Below are 17,915 nucleotides of genomic sequence, written 5' to 3' on the forward strand. Positions count from 1 at the left end.
ACGAGATCATTATAATACATTCTCTGAGAGCCTTTTCAGCCAAATGGCACTTTCATCCAGTGAATGGTTTTAAAAAAATTAGTAGCTTTTGTGACAATTCTAAAGAACATAAAAGAAAGAAGGGAGCACTTGTCCAAAATGGGAGTCTGATATCTCTATGACACTTACCTTGTTGGCAGGCAACATACAACAAGCAATCATTTTAATGCTGTAACTCACTTGTCGAATTGAATAATATGAGTTGGCCCTGATGTTACACAATGGATTCCAAAGAAGTGAATGCTGGCTCTTGGGATTGGTAATTCTCTGTTCATAGTATACTGCAAGATTCTGACTGAAATGTTTTGCAGTTAATGGCCATTTCATTTATGCACACAGTAGAAGAAATTTAACCCCTCACACAAATACCTGTTGCATATGTACAAATTCTACATATGGAGCAGAGGAAATATAAAAACTTTGGAACTGTTCAGTAAAACTGTTTAAAGCATCACACTGAGTAAAATCTGATCATTAGAAGCTAACCCAGCATTCAGTGCTAACAGATCTGGAATCAGTGGTAGGATTTTTGTGAGTTACAGTTGCATAGGAATTGTAACCTAACACAATGAGCATTACATTTGCCAACTCCTGTCAAGAAGCTATAACATCAGTGCTTAAGAAAAATGAAGATAGAAGGCTGGCACTTTAAGAAGTGATTACTTCCTTACTGTGAACAAAGAATTCCATGAACAGTTCTCTTATGTTGTTAATACAATGAGTATTTGTCAGAGTCACAAGGTCTGGTCTATACCCCAGGCTCTAAGCAGTCTCCTGGGAGTGACTCCTTTAGTGTGCTGGGCCAAAGGACCCATACAGTTCCACAGGGCCAAACCCATAACCTCCAAGACTCGGAGATAGGGATTGCTGGTGCCGAAGGCCCAGTCTCTCCATGGCTTCCTGCAGCAAATCCAGCCAAGCGAGAGTTCTTCAGGAGGCTGTTGCTGTCCCCCTTCAGGACGCAATGTTCTCAAGAGAGATTCACAGTGACACAGGCAGTCTTAAAAAAAAGTTAACCATTTATTAGTCACCTGGCACATAGAATCTGGAAGTCCTTATGTTAGCACAGAGGGGTGAATTTAAGCCACAGTCCATCCTTGTCTAGCCAGTGTGATGATGGGTCAGCCAAGCTGTGATGGACTCCATCTCTGGATCTCTCCCCCCATCGCCTCATGGCTGCGTTCCTGAGTCCCTCCAAAAGATCAGCCCTTCTTCCAGTCACTTGACACCTTTTTCTCCAGCTCAGTTCACAAGTCCTACCTGCTGGGGTTTCCTGCTGTTAGGTTTTGATTGTCTAGTCATTGGGGCGTCTTTGTCTTGCTGGACCCTCTCTTGATTTGGCTTGGTATGAGCCAATTCTTTAATGACTATTCATTCCATCCAGACAGGGAGGTGACACACACCCCTCCTGTCTCCTGCACTGTTCCAGGAGCTGTATTAACCCTTTGACATCTCCTGGGTAGCTGTGCAATGTACAAAGGCAAACTAGGCATGCTTAGGATCCATAAAAATATTACAGAAAACACCCACTTTGTCACAGTATTACATATTCGCTCTAAAGAAAAGGAATTTATAGCAAGTGTTCCACTCCCTGGATATCTCACTGAATTACACTATCAAGAAATTACACAACAATATTGTGTATTTTTTCTTTTCTTTCTTTCTTTTCTTTTTTTTTTTTTTTAAGTGCTTTCATCTGAGGTGCTTAACCTACTTTACAAAGATGAATGAACTTCACCTCAATACCCCTTTGGCAGTTATCTTCATTTTACAGCTGTGAAAACTGAGGCAAAGAGATATCAATGGCCTAGTTCTCAGAGGTGCTGAGCAACTGCAGCTCCCATTAAAGCCTTATGCCTCTGAAAAATCAGGTCATAATGGCTTGCTTATAGTCACAAAGTATCCCTGGCTGTGGCACAGGTCTTCTGATTCCCAGCTCTGTGCCACAAGTTTAACATTTCTAACATGTAATAGCCACATGAACCAAAAAAGGATATAAAATGTTCATTAAAAGTAAGTATCAATAATACACTTCAATCTGCTAATATAACAAAATACTAGATTATTGGGAACTGTGGAACATTGTTAATCTACTTGACTGAATCATTTCACCATGCTAAATCTAGAATGCGGAAATTATCTTGGTTCTCTTACTATTAGGTACTTTTAAAAAATGCATTTCAGGCTTCTTATTGCTTACATCTAATCTGAGCTGCATGTCTAGTTTTTCGCTATCAGTTAATTTTAAAAATCTGTATTTCCTACCTTGCTACTTAGTGTTTGCCAATCTGTTATAGCTCTGAATGCTAGGTGATTAATATTTGCAAGCCCTAGTGTAAACATGTACTTCCGTTATACAAAGCCTTCCACTAGAGAATCTCAAAATACTTCACAAGCTAGTGAATAAGCCTCAAAACCCCCTAAATTTCTAAAACATAGGGTTCACCCTTTGGAAGGTTAGAGAAGACTGCAAAAATAGATAGCACAGAAAGCAAGAATGAATAGCTTAGCACACTGAAGACTGGTCTGGGAGACAGAAATTAAGAATTCTAACTACAATTCCACCACTGACCAGTTAAGTCATGCAACCAATGTCTTAGTTTGTCTATCATCTATAGAAAATGAAGGTAGTACTTTTCCTTTTCGCACGACTGATGAAGATTAATGTTTGAACAACACTAAGATGACAAAGTGCTGAATAAATGCTAAGTGTTATTAACAAAAAAGTTTCAAATGAACAGAAAACAACTTTATGCATGAAGAACTTCAGCTCTGTAGTTTATGTTAGCACACTGCAGTAACAAAACCAATACAACGAGTGGTTTGCAGAAGATGTCAAGAAATTTGCATCCAAACTGCAGGACATTTACTAAAAGACATTTGAGAGTTATGAGTTGTATTAAACACACGATTTAATAAACACCGTAATAGAGCTTACTGGAAATAAGTAGTCTATTTACTAAAACTGTACATTCTCCTCTGTGTTGCTGCTTACATGCATTTATATACTAACCTGCTATAGACAATTATACTTAGCAGAGCTGCTATACAGTTTTCTGCAGCCCTGAAATTTAAACTTAGCAGGAGCCAGAGGAAAACATGGGTCGTGATGGAGACTGATGGAATAATAGAGATAAGTGACTTTCAGAAGTCTGTGATAAGAGAAAGTCATGCTCAAGTATGAAGGGAAGGATGCATAAAGGAGAAAGAAAGATGTTAGCAATGCACAAATAAATATAAATTAAAATAGAATTAAATGGAATTAAAATTTGACTAAATTAAAAGTTTTAAAAGGCTACAGCAGAATTCAATTAACACTTCCACACATCCAGGAACAAGAATATAGAGGTCAAGTGTGATGTCTGCTAAAGAACTATGGTTAAAGAAAATTACACAGAGCAGAAGAAATCCAATATAAAGCTCACTTCTCTCCTCTTAAAGAAAGAACTCTATTAAAAATGCAGGTGCCTCTATTTTGGGTAGACAGGAGCATACTGAAAGTACATAAATTTACTTCCTTTCATTAACCAATGACCCACCTGTGAAACACGGGGTTTAGACTTATGAAGAATTACAGGTAACTTGTTTTTATGTTAAATACAAATAAAATAAAATACTAAGGTCTTAGTTAAGAAATAAGGTCAGGAAATGTGAAAGTAAAGGTTGAATAAACTGCCTTAACTCTGCTCCTTTGTACATATGCACAATGATAGCCATTAATTAATCTCATTTTACATACAATATAATGCAGTAGTGTTTTCTAGAACGTTGCACATGTATATCCCCATGCACTCTGATTAGACCATTAATGAGGATGAGCCAAATTTGAGACTTACATAAATGCATGGAATGCCAGTGGAAGCCCTTTTGAAATCTTAACTGGTAGGTGCCAGCTATAATAAGTTTATAGAAAAATAAAATGTTTTCTGGGCAGTTTAGAAATCAAAGCACAGCCATGATACAAAGATATATCATCTTTTGGAGGGGGATTTTCAAAGTCAAAGAGTACTTGGTTCCTGTTGAAACACAAAAGGGACTTTTAATATCTACTCCTTAATCTTTGCTTTATACCAGTGTTTCTCAACCTTTTTGATACCAGGGACCAGCTTCCTATACTGTGTCAGGAAGTTCTCAGGGACCGGTGCCAGTCCATGGACTGGTTGTTGAGAAACACTGCTTTATACCGCCTTTTATTGTAATCAAAACTGTAACCCATGTGATTGTGGCTTAGTCACACTATTAGTTATGACAGAACAACTCTGTATAGGCTGAGCAGGCCATTAGCATTTACTTTTTATACATGAAGGCAACATTTAGAGTTAACATTAGGTGAGAAATTTGTCACATCTACCTGACCCTTGTCTTGATATTCAGTTGCCTGATGAAATTAAATACTGCTCCCTCAGCATTCATGCTATTCCCTAGACATTCCCCATTCTTAGTATAAGCAAGTTTCAGTTACACTGCAGTAATGTTACCTACTTGCAAGGCAAAATTGGAAATGTTAAGAGCAACTACTATATTTTAAGAGGACCCTCCATCTGATGCTCCCACTACATTTCTTAAAGAATTCATGTAAGAAACAGATTATAACTAAAACAGGCTGTCAAACATTCTGTAGAGAGAGCTGAATTCCATTTTTAATATGGCCCTGTAGCTGGAGAACACATTTAAGACTATGTGCTTTCTTCATTCCACACCTAATTTCCCACTGACATCAAGGAGAAGTTTGCGCAAGGAGGGAATAGAAGATAGAATTTAGCTACTGTATAAAGACTTAGTTAAACATGTCTAGTATTTTGTCATATTCACCAGCATCACTTAGTGGGAAATATGCTCATCTTTAGGACCACTGCTATTTCAGCTATTTGTTTTTCCTTCTTCCCCATGTTCTTTTCATTTCTCTCCCTTTTCCGTGTCCCTTCTTTTCTTCCTTCTGCCTATCCTTCCCTGCAGCAATTCCCAATAATAACCCATCACTTTACTCCCACCTCATTCCATCTGCTAAAATGATCAACAATTAAATAGTAAATGATGACTTTTAAAGCATCACCAGTATCCTTGTACACTCCAGTAAGATTAATGGAGCTAGTCTGGGGGGAATTAATGCCCCTGTGTGGTTGTTTCAAACTGCCTGCAGACTGAGGAAGACAACACTGCACTGGTTTGCACCAATGCTCACACTAGAAAGGTTTTCTTTACAGTGATAAGAGTAGAAACTTTTTTATTAAATGAAAACTTGTTCCTGCAGAATCTGCGCATGCTATATTGAGCCACAAATATTTCCAATGAGCCAACTCTCGCAAACCGCTGAATCACAGCAGCAGAGCAATTGAGGATTCTCTGCTCTGAATACACTAATGCTTCATTGAAATGGACAAAATGCAAAACACTATATACAAATCAGAATCTAGCATCAATTTAACAAAAGCCCATATAATGATGCCATCCTTACTTTATTGTCCATTTATTTTATGCATAGTTTTGAATAGCTACTAACAAAATTCAGTAAGCTGAAATGGATTATCTTACTATGAATTAAAGTTGCTTTACTGTTAAAAGCCTGGCTTTTAAATATTATAAACACAAAAGTGTAGCAATGACATTATGATAATATATTTTGCTCATGATTTTATAAAATTATGTGGTGATTTTATATAATGCAAGTACCAAAAAACGCATAAATTTAATAGTTATGAGTTATAGTTAACATTGATAGCTTGGCCATTAGAATGGACTGTCATTATTAACTTTGAATAGAAGCATATATATGTTGCATTTTTAAAAGAAATACTGATGTTTGGGGTTTTTTTTTTTTTTTGGATGAGTCAGTTGCATTGATGAACTACTGTGGGATAATTCCTGGTATTAGGACAGTGGGGGAAAAAAAATGTCACCCTATGGTTCAGAACATTTCCAGACAAGACCATAAAAGGATATTCAGGCTATTCAATTACTAACTTAAGCAGGGAAAGAGTACTGGTTAGCTAAGATAACTTTGTCCTTTAGGTACAAAATTTAGATCCAAACTACAGCTCTCTTCTCATGTTAAATCAAAACTGACCATGAAATAATTGTTTCTTTATGTAGGTGTGACTATCATAGGATGTTACCCTGCACTGACTTTTGGGAGACCCCAAGTCAGTTTCCACAGGATGGAAATGCTGTGAAAGCAATGCATTCAGCCAATGGATTAAAGTGACTGGTTTTAGTGACCCCCCCCCTTTGGCTAATAATGAAGATGCGGGAGAAGCAGAGGAACCTTCCCCCCACCCTCCCAAGGAAAGAGTGTTCCTCTACTCTTCCTGCTTTCAAGTAACCAAGCATAAGTTTTTTACATGCAAGAAGCAGAGCAAATAATGAAAGCCTCTTATCAGATACAGATTTAGAAAGTTTTCACTTTAGTGAAGCAAGGAAAATCTATCAGGATATTGAAGTTGTTTTATTGTGTTCCTTTCCTGAACAAATTCTGTTTTCTAATCCACATTGAGATGCTTTTGACTGTCTGTACTGCTAGCAAGAAAATACTGAATAACTGCAAGTAAACTTGTAATATAAAGCACCATAGTAACAGGAATAGTTTTGTGATGTTAGAATGCATTCTAAATCTGTTCATTTAAAATTCCTGCTTAATGCATTGTATGTTTAACTGCAAATGAAAGCATTTTCTACATATCCTGGGGGAGTATTCTAAATGAAAGTTGTAAAACTGCTTGGACACTTGAACTTCCTTCCCTATATGGCTAGCCCTACAGCTTTAACAACTAAACAAAACAAAACAAAAAAACCCACAACCCAAAAATCACCATAGAGCTGCAAATGAAACATGAAAGTGCAACAAAATGCCATTGCATTTTGATATGTAAAACCTGGATTTGGACCATGTACAGTTACAGCTCAGCTACCTTTATAGTAGTGTAATGAACCTCTGGTATTAAAAAGCTGCTAGCTGGGATTTTATTTTGATATTCACTGTGCTACAGAGTTCCAGGGATTTTGGGAGGAAAGGCTATATAGTAGGCAGCAGCCAGAGGGAATACTCTGGAAAGCCGCCTGTTGGTGTGAGGGTGGGACTATTCACTCCAGGAAATCTGTGTGTCCCAGATAAATTTTATTAGGCAATGTGTAGTCACAAGCAGATTTTTGTAAAGCAGACTATATCCCTGCTGTCTCTACACTAGTAGCTTTCTTCAGATTTCCTACTGTTTCACAACCACCCATGGGAATACTAGTATAACCAGGTTGATTGCAGCTGTGAGTGTTTTAATAGAGTCATCCAGACATTTTCTGAGCAAGGATAGAAAATATGGTGATTAAAATGCCATGGCCAGTCTACATTAGGCACTCCCCCTGGTGCAGGCCTATCTCTAGTAGCAACAAGGAACCAAGGTGCAGAGGGGAGAATCCATTAGAATTCCCACAGCTTTGAGTTTCTCAGCTTCTTCATGTGGCCCAGATCCTTTGCTTCATCTCTTACTCATTCCAGACCTCTTTCAACTCCTTTTGTGCTATAGCAATTGTCTACTGTTCTTAGTATGAAAACTCCCCATTTAAATATACTGCATATATCTCCTAGTTGCTCTGAAATTCTCTCAGCTCTTATCACTTGAGATTCTCAGCTTCTAATGTCTGCAGTTATCCCTTTGCAGCTCTTCCTATCCCCATTTCAGTCTTCTCCTCTTCAACTGTTCCCCCTTCCCCTCTCCCCATTAAACAAGATTTGGCTCCAATTCTTCATTTCCCAGGACCTGTTCTAACGCTAACCTATGCCAGAAGCTGGGAATGGGCAACAGGATGGATCACTTGATGATTACCTGTTCTGTTCATTCCCTCTGAAGCACCCGGCATTGGCCACTGTTGGAAGACAGGATACTGAACTAGATGGTCTGACCCAGTATGGCCGTTCTTATATCAACATACTCCAATCCTCTGCAAACATTTCTGGGGGCCACTGATTACCTTTTAGGTATCCCCTCCTGTTGATTCGAGCTAAAAAAACTATCAACGGTGCATTTGTAGCACCTGTTTACAAACAGGTCTGAGCTGTTTCAAGATATTCAAAACCCTTAGTCAACAGTTGACCCAGCTCCCTAGTCCCATTGTGAAACAAGCTTTAATATCATTTATAGAGGACAGGAAAAATATGGCTCATCTTTGCTTAAATATAAAACATAAATAAAATATTCTAGTAAGTGAGACATGCCTCATGCCCCCATCAAAGTCAGACTTTATAAATGGTAACATTGACTGACTTTCAAGCATTGGCAGGTGTTACACTGTCGGTGAGTTCTAAACTAAAAGTTTGTCTGAGCAGGCATATGTCATTTTATATATATGTTAAGTGCCATGCGCACATTTGGAGCTAGCTATTTAAGATATGTGACATAAGATATAATGCCACACAGTGAACTGTACTCTGTGTACTTTACCGAGAGAGAATACATATGTACACATACTTTGACAGTATCACACTGCATGCCAGAAAGTGTTTTTATTAAAAAACCCTATATAATAGTGTATTATAGACTCCATTTTGGAGAAAGTTTAGAATTCAGGCTGTGTAATAAGACAGACATTTGATAACAATGATACTAAAGAAAGTTAAGGTGACAATGTTTCTTTTATCAACAGCAGCTCCTGTTCAGGGCATATCCTTTTTCAAGACTTTTGAAACATTGCCATCTTGTGGAGCTACCTCTAATTGTATCATTGTTCTCAGCTGTTCCTACATGAGTCAAATTATGACTATGCAAATTACAAACATGACAAATTGGAGGCTGCTGGATAGATTAACCTAGTGTCCAATCCACAACTAATTAAAAATTTACAAAGAGCTGCTCCTTATCGGATATGCATTATTAACCATGTGCAGTACCATTTGGTCTAGTTCTCTCTTTCTCCATTTAAAATTGGGAAGGCAGCATTATTTTTTAACTTAGCTACTATCTTAATGAAATAAAATTAGTATTAGAGAGAGATCATAAGATAGTTTGCCACCAAAGCTCCTGATGCAGGAAAGAGGGTGAAACAAGGAAGAGGAGAGAGAAAAAAGAAAAGGGAAGATAGGGAGAGAAAAGATTGCTCTCTCACCTTTGGCTTCTATTTATTGATGATACCACCGCCTCCTTTATTCCCCACACATTTGTAATATTTTAAAAAAACATTTCTGGAAGGAGTTGTCATTGGTGCTGCTAGCTGTGAATTCACTGCAATTAATTTGCATTGCATGGATACCACCACTTAGATGCACCACCTTATTCTGACTTGTACCTATCTATTCTTGCTTTAAAAAATCTCACTAACTATCGGTATACTGAATGCCACCCAACTGTTGCTTTGATTCTGTTCACATTTTTAAACAGCAGGTCAATTAAGTCAATCCCTCATTACTTTTTAACATCAGTCACAATATATTGTACTTTTTATCACACCACAGAAAGAGAAATAAACTACTTACTTTGAGCATCCAAGCACTTTTCCTGGTTGCCGGAATGAAGTATTCCTTGCAGCAATTTGGTACTAGAAGGAAAACATGACAATTAGCCCAGGAAGGAGATAGGAAAAAATAATGAATGGTCTTTGTCTATATGGGATATGCAGTGATGAAACAGCCATGTCTATTCTAAAAATGAAACAAGAGGAGAAACACTTCCTCACAATACCCTAATTCAGCTGAGTTCACACAATAGCACAGTGTCTGGTACAACTGCACAACAATCATATGTGCCTCCTAGATAGTAGTAAATCTATGAGGTCTTATGCAGGGCCACATTGAGAGTTTATATTTCTGCTCCTCAATTTTGCCAGCTTTTTCTCAGCAAGAACGTAATTGCTGTGAATTTACGAGCATTCCACCAAACTGTGGTCTTCCTGGTTCTGACCCACTTTAAAAAAAGATCTACCATTGAGAAATGTGTGCGCTGCAGACAGAAACTATATTCTCGCTAATGCTACATTATGGTGCAGTGGCTGCCCTTAAAAGCTTTCTAGTTTTACCTTATGCAGCTACATAACTTTACCTCAGTTTATGTAATGTTTCCTATACTGTACTTCCCTATATACAGAGAAGGCAATATCTATGGTATAGTGAAAATACTGAGGTAACATTACTTAATTACCTACGGAAACTGAGCAGCTTTTGAAGGGAACCATCATATGATGAATTTTTTCATGTAGTCAATGCCTTACATGAAAGGTTAAGTTGCACTCGTAGGACTTCCAAAAAAAAAAAAAAAAAAAAAAAGTTTTTCGTTTCCTTTTCATAAACTAAGAGCATGACTGTTGCCTGTTTAATGGAATATGCTGTTGAATCACACCAGCATGTTAAACAGTATAAATGAAGAGTGCATTCTATACAGGTTCTTTAAATAATTGTATAAATTAACAATCCCAAACTTTCGCTCTCAGGACTTCAGACTTCCACTAAGTAGCCCAGTGCAGGGACCTGCTTTGAAAATCATTTGCCTATTAAGGCACCTACCTACATTAACTCCTTCTACTCTGGTAAGGGTGTGGGGGAGAATAATAAAATGGCAGTAAGGTGGAGAGGAAGCAGGGAAATAATCAAGAGGAAGAGAAAGAGAGAGATCACAACATGAGATGGATGTTTCTCTATCTAGTTCAAGTTTAATTTTGTTAATTTAAGATTTTCAGAAAAGCATATGCAATGAATCAAGAATGTAAGAAAAATGGTCAGGTTATAAACTCTGAGGCAGGTAGTGTGTCTTATTCAATGTTTTGAAAAGTACTGCATACACATACTGTGCTTTATAAGAACTTATTACATTTTAAGTCTTCTTGAAAAAAATCCAATAATTTTTCAAAGAAAAAAAGGAATAGAAAGAAGGGATAAGGAGAGAGAAAAAGAAAAGTCAAGAAAAGGAAACAGAACAAGAGTCCGAGAAGAGAGGCAGACAACATTGTAGATTGCCTACTTTTCCTTATATTGCTGTATTCCACAGCTGTTCATGTGGGGCTGAGAGGTGAGGTTACAGAATGCTGTTAACTAAAGCTGGGTGGATAATACATTTTTTGTTTTGCGAGCAGTTCTAAAAAATGAAAAATGTTTAATTTTGTGTTGAACCAAAACTAATTTTTCAAAATTTTCAGCCAATTGAAAAGTTATAAATTATTGAGAAGGCCAAAAAGAATATTTTGTTGACTCTAACTCAATTTTGTTTCAATTTTGGGCATTTTAACAAAAGCAAAGGAGAACTAGGGCTTGTCTACATAAATAGTGCGTGGCAAGCTGGGACATGAAACCTCAAACTAGCCTGCTGTACATTAACTGTCCATGTGGCCCCTGCTGCCGTGCACTATAAATTCCCTAGTGTGCTTTGATCTATTCCTGTTTCAAAGATCAAAATGCACTAGGAAACTGTTAGGGTCCACACAGATTGCTAGTGTGCATCAGACTAATGTAACGTAAATTTACACCCCTGCCGCTTGCTACACACCAAGTGTTCATATAGAAAAGCCCTAGATTCACAAAACAGGAGAGAGGGGGCAGGGAAGATGCCTCTCTCTCTCTCCTTTTGAAGCAATTCCACTTTGTATGAATGGTGAGTCATAGGAGCAGAGACTTGAACTTGGCTCTCCCAGGTGAATTGTCTAACCACTAGGCTACAGAGTCACTCTCACTCTTTCCTGGCCCAATCACTATTCATTGTCATCATGAATGACTACGAATGGCAATGAATTCATGAATAATTTCAAGTCAACCAAAACTGCATTTTTCAGGAAAAAAAAAACTATTTGCCAAAATTCCCCCCTCCCCCCCTTCCCTTCAACTCTACCGATTGAATCAGGTGACTTTACATTTGGGTGTGTATTTTTAAGAACTTAATGACTCAGGGATAGGTATTTTCTTTCGAATTTCAATCCCAGGGTCCTTCTTTGTCTCAGTGGACTGGATGCTTCCCATCCTATTAAGCAGATTTTTTTCAAGCACTGGGAATTTAATGCTACATGATGCAATCCATACAACATATTGTAATACAAAAAAGACAGGAGCTCTGCATGCTAAGAAGTTTCCTCCTTTGGCTTTGAATGTCTTCACCTCTTTATGCAAAGAGAAAACATGTTATAAAAACAATTTTTAGCAATTGGAAGGGAATTTTAAAGGGACCAAAAGTGCCTGGCAGTAACTGTTTGCACCATGAATGACTACCCTAGGCACAACAGGTTGCAGAAATGGATAAATTCAGAATATATCTCACTGCAACAAAGAGGTGAGATTGTGGCATGTGTAAACATACCTGAGCTAGTTTTGATCTAATTTGCTAGCTCAAGTAACAATAGCAGTGACGCTGCAGCAGCATAGGTGGTTGCATTGGCTACTTTTGCCCTTTAGCGGGCTGCCCCCCCCGGACTCAAATAGACTACTCTCCTGTAGCCATCAGATCTGGCCCTATCCCAGAGGGCAACTATGAGATGTAGGTAGGAAACAAAATTCCACACACTTGAAGACAATCAAACAGCAGAAAGGAAAAAAACTAACCCTGGTTACAAACTTGAGCAGCCGCCACCTGTCCTAACATGGCTTCATTGCTATTTTTGCTCAAGTTAGCTTTGGGGAAAGCTGGCATGAGCACTTCTTTGTGCGCTGCAATCATACTTTTGACTGGAATGTGGACATACTCTCAGTCATAGCCATAAAGTGTGAACTAGCAAACACAGAGGTAGGAGATCATTTTGCTGAATGAAAGACAAACTGGTAAAGATTAACTGGACTATCTAAAAACTACCAATATTATGGGAGGTAAAATAGCAGCAGCAATTGTAGGAATAGAGCTGAATTCAGTGTTCCCTTCAACTCCAAAAAATCAAAGGTATCCTCATTTGACTCAGATCTATTCCTAGGAAAGACACTGACAAACATCTGACAATTACCAACTCCCATGTGACAGATTTTTCATGCCTCTTTATGCCTTAGTAATTTAAAACACATTTTTATCTGATTGTTTTGATTCCCTTCCAGTGCCCTAATTTCAACTTGCACATTGGCATGAAAAAGTCTATAGGCTGCTAAAAATTTGCCTCCACTTGTTTATAAAATCACCAATATATCTTCTGAGTGATCAAAAAGAAAAGTGTTACATTCTTAAATCCAGTCTGTCCTACTAAACAACCCAATAGGCATAGAACAAGGACAAACAAGTGGATAGGATATCCTAGCCTTTCTCACTAAAGCATTAGTTTTCCTCCCCACAGAGCAGCCAGCCAGCTCCATCCATTGGAGTGTAATTCTCTTAGGTTGAGCTCTTCTAAAATGGAGATGCATGTAAATAGAATATATGGATCCAGGATCTAGGCAACTGTGAATGAAGATCACACTTGTGTTCTCATAAAGGTCTAATTCCTCTCCCAGATTTTATAGGCTTCCTACCTTTTTCTGTAGAAGCTTCAAGACACCACAACTATCTTCCAGCTGGAAAGGTGCCATAGATCCCCCTTCAGAGTCAGTTAATGTAATTTCTGTTACTATTAGTATGACAAGTGTTGCCAAGCCAGTACACTAAGTATCTATCTAACTGACAGGCCTAACAGTAGTAACTGGGTAGATTAAATTTATAAAGTGTGTCCATTTTGCATTATTGTTAGTTTCTAATTTGATTGCAGGCTGCCACACTTCCTGCAACTATTTCTTCCCAGAGGTTTCTTCCCTTCACCACTTTTTTAGCAGGCAGTCCTACTTTTTGATCATGTGAACAAGTCTCTCTTCTTATTTGGTACCCAGAAGTAGAAAATGTCCACATTTCAATTTCTCCTGTCACCCTGATTAAAGTCTTTCCTACTTGTAGTTTCAATGTGTCTGATGTCTGCTGGCTTCTACATCTTGTGTGTAATCACTGAATGAGTATGTTACGCATCTGTCTGTTGTAGTTCACTAGTCTGGTGCTCCTGTACAGAGGTTATACCAATGGAACATGTGTTTTGATCTTTTTTTTTTTTTTTTAAACCAGCAGACTGTACTCTGTCTTTGAGAGTTGGGTTAGTAATTTGAGTATGAATGGAATTGATAAGATTTCTGTTCTGGGTCATGTATTAGTGATGCTTAACAACTTAAGGTATTACTTCTGAACCCAAGTGCATGTCATCACACCATGTTGGTACTCCATGCGTCTAACAATGAGGCAAGAATAGTGGGATCTGAACCCAAGTCTTCAATTTAGGAATGCACTGAACTACTTCTTTGAGACTGGACTGAAGCTATATTTTAAACTCAAAAACAAAATTTACTAGATTTAATCATTTCATGTTAGACTGTTAGATGTGTTACAGTTTATAAAAGTAACCATGACCATTGCACAGGACAGGACTTGAATATTAGTGACAAGGTGGGGTTGAGAGCATGAGGCACATCAGCAACCAGGAAATAACCTACACTTCTTATTAGAGGATGGCTGGTAGTAACTGCTATAGCTAAAGATAAAATTTCCATTATATGTCCCTTTGCACATACTTTGTGTTACAGTACATTTATTTCTGTGGCTGAAATTTCTCAAGCTTTATGTCTGCCATAAGCAGGGTTTTTAAAAAAAAAAAAATAAGGAAGTTTAAGCAAAATTCTTTGGGTTTTTAGTTTGGCAGAGGTAAAAAACTCTCAGTTTTTCCCATTTAAAGAAATTATACTGACATTTCTTTAAGTCACAGCTACTGCAAAGACTACTACAGTTAGAAACTTAACATGGAGAGCCAGATGAGAATTAGCAATCATTGATTTTTGAATTACCAAAGCTATTTCTGAAGGATTATAAATTACTGAATATTGCATGATGGGAAAATTTTGTTTAAAGACGTACTATACTCTTAGCGAGGCATAGTAAATTAATTCACAGCAAACTGAGTATGCAACTTTCAAAATTATTTTGATAGTTTACAATGTTCCTACCTTTAGAACTACTGGCCTTATTGAAGCAAATCAGTTTGGTAGACATAAAGGTAGCTATTAAGGTATTTAGTCTAAGCCCGGGGTAGTCTATTTTTTGTCAAGGTCCAAATTTCTTGGTCAAGGTCCAGACTCCAGAGAAACATTTTTCACACAACAATAAATAAATAAAATAGGAATAATAATAAGTAAATAAAAAAATGTAATGGTCCATTCAAAATAATTTGGTGGTCCGGGTTTCGGCCTGTGGTCTGCCTATTGATGATCCCTGGTCTAAGCAATTTCTTGGGTCACCTTAACTCATGTGTGTCCAGATATATCATAACATGCATAGCCCAGAGTATTAACTGAAAACAACAATTCTTTTCCATTCAGTAGAAAAGAGTGTAAAGAAAATAAAGGGAAAAACCAAAAAGATTCTATGGTTTCAGGCTGAATTTAAATCCCTGCATGAGTTCTGATATCAGAGAGAACAGCCCATTTCTTATTTGCTTATCCAGGGAGAGCTCTCCCACTCCTGGTTTGCTGAACCACCACAATCTCCTCATTTAAATCTGTTCAAAAAAATCATTGCTGCATTGTACAGAGTTCAGCTGCCCAGTTATTCCCCCTTCTGCCTTTCCCATACGTTCATACTGTTTTCTGTGTGCTGGCCAGGTTGTAAGTAAGAACACTGACATCACTTAAATGGCTGGAATAGCTCCTTTGGACTCTGACCTAGTGTTAATGCACGCCCAGTATTTATCAGTTGTTAAGGGGTTTTATATACAATACTCAGCAGGCCACAGTAGCTTTTCATTTATAGACAAAGTTTTTAGTATTCAGAAAGATTTATGGAAACAAAATAGGGCCAATAAAGTAAGAACTGAAAAATCCAGAAAACTGAAAGGTGGCTAACTTTCATCATTGTGCCTTTCTAATGTAGCCCTTCCACCACCCATATGTGCTTCTCCTAGAGTTCACTGAATTTCTAAATGTGCCAGTTTTTTATAACTAGAAAATAACATTGCCCCTTTGGCCCAAATGAGTAGCCAAAACTCAGGGCCTTGCAGAGTTGTTACTGTTAAGAAGAGGAATTGATTATGTGAGTCAGGTTTATTTGTGCTGTATTCTTGTTTATTTACAAAGTCCTGTTCCCCAGCACACAGCAAACAGTAGCAGGCAGTTCCCTTGCTCAAAAATCTGCCAGTGTGCCACTCCAACAAGTTATGTGCATGCGTGGCGGGTATAAGAGGCTTGGGGAGGCAGGCTAAGCCAACACCAGAAGCTCCTGCTCGGCCTCTGCCCCCGAAGTCCCGCCTGTGCTTCACCTTTTCTCACCTCTGCTCCCCACCCCACACTCCCCGCAGGAGCAAGTGGGGGGGTGGGCTCAGGGGTGGAGGTGGAGCGGGGTGGGAAGAAGGGGCACAAAAGAGGGGAGTGAGCAGCACAGGCAGGGGGCCTTGTGGGAGGGGGCCAAGCATGGGCAGGACCTCGGGAGAGGGGGGAGGGGGAACCAGCCTCCCCAAATTGAAGAGGTATGTGCCATCTATGGTTATGTGCCCCAGGACCTGCCCCCCTGCTTTCTCTTAGGGTCACACTCAGAACTTCTCCTGGCCCTTTGTCTCTGACAGACACAGGCAGCAACAGACATCCTAACCCCTGCGATTGCAACCAGGTAAACCATTCAGTTCATACAGCTGACCCACTGTGCAGCCTCGTGCCTCAGGCAGTTGCCCCACAGTCTCCATCTATTTTTATTAAGTGAAATGTTCAGCTCCAGCTGAACTTGGAAGTGTGGCATGCCTGTTGGCTTCAGTGAGGTCTGTGACTGTCTTTGGAACCAAGACTCCCTTGATGGCAGCCAATAGCACTTTTCAGCCTAACAATTATAGTAAACTGTGCTAGATAAACAAATCATTTACTCACTAAACACACATCTGTTTGAACATAAATAAGGGGCTGCAGGATCAGACCCCCTACTTCTTATACATTTAGTCATATAACAAACTTCTTTTAGCACTGTTAGTCTGCAATGGCAAGTACCTTTACTAGATATTGCTGCTCAGAACTGAGGTGTATTACAATTCTTAAGTGTGCAAATCATTTCTTTAAACGGCCCAACAACATCTACATAAGCAAGTGGAGTTTCCACTCTATTCTGAACAGAGTTAATGTGCACACTATTTAGTCTGAATATCCCTCCCACTAGCTTTATTGTTAACTCCATTGTAAGCCTCAACCTATGCTTTCCACCCCAGACTAGCTGTTTTTAGGATTTCCCTGAAGAGACCTCTCCACCATAGACCCTAGTTCACTCTGCTCAAAGAGCCATACTCATCTCCCTCATCTCTCTGCTGGAAATACTGAGCCACACCCACCACAGTGAGTCAGGAAGAATCAGTCAGCATTCCCAGGCAGTGTTTGTTCAACCCTGTGAACAAGGTGGGTCAACAAAATCCACCACTACATTACAAACACACAGTTTTTCATGTGCTTCCATATTGTCCAATTTACTACTGAATATGATGCCCTAAGAAATTCAACACTGTTCAAAAACATTAGAAGAGGCAACTTAAATATGAATGCATATTGTAGTTATCATAATTAGATCAGATCAGTTTTGGTGAAATAGTCACTTAGGGACAGAAATTGTAAGTTACCTGGCTAAGCCCAAAAGACTTTAAATTTGTGTTCAGGCAACTGAAGTCTTCATGACTCTCTAGAACAGAGGTTCCCAAACTTTTCTTAGTTCATATCCCCTTTTAGATCTACCAACTGCCCTTCTCATCACTGATACTTTGTGACAGATTAATACAATTACAGGGAATTAGAAAAGTACTACTATACCTGTAGTACTACCATACCTGTGAAAAAGAAGGGACAACAGAGATGCTTGAAAGGTGTTAAGGTTTCTAGGTATATTATTTGATTCTCTCTTAGCTGTGTGTACAGTCCATTTGATTTCTCATGCCCTTCTCTTCCAAAATCCTCAAATAAGCCATTG

At 38.5% G+C, this 17,915-nt stretch overlaps 1 protein-coding gene across 8 annotated transcripts in view; it reads right to left on the reverse strand.

The window, feature by feature from the left end:
* MAPRE2 (microtubule associated protein RP/EB family member 2) overlaps positions 1-17,915 on the reverse strand; it is a 127,720-nt gene that overhangs the window by 91,309 nt on the left and 18,496 nt on the right. For 7 of the 8 annotated variants that reach the window (XM_067553816.1, XM_067553813.1, XM_067553815.1 and 4 more), the window contains exon 2: positions 9,497-9,558. Coding sequence is in view for 1 of the 8 variants with exons in the window: in XM_067553807.1 (XP_067409908.1) it covers positions 9,497-9,558 (62 nt within the window). In the remaining 7 variants the exon portion in view is untranslated. Of the gene's footprint in view, positions 1-9,496; positions 9,559-10,157; positions 10,178-17,915 lie in introns of those variants that run through there. The other variant, XM_067553812.1, reaches the window with a different exon arrangement.

This window comes from Emydura macquarii, unplaced genomic scaffold, assembly GCF_026122565.2.
Source record: "Emydura macquarii macquarii isolate MOO-44397 ecotype Brisbane River unplaced genomic scaffold, CSIRO-AGI_Emac_v2 contig_1477, whole genome shotgun sequence".
NCBI lineage: Eukaryota > Metazoa > Chordata > Testudines > Chelidae > Emydura > Emydura macquarii.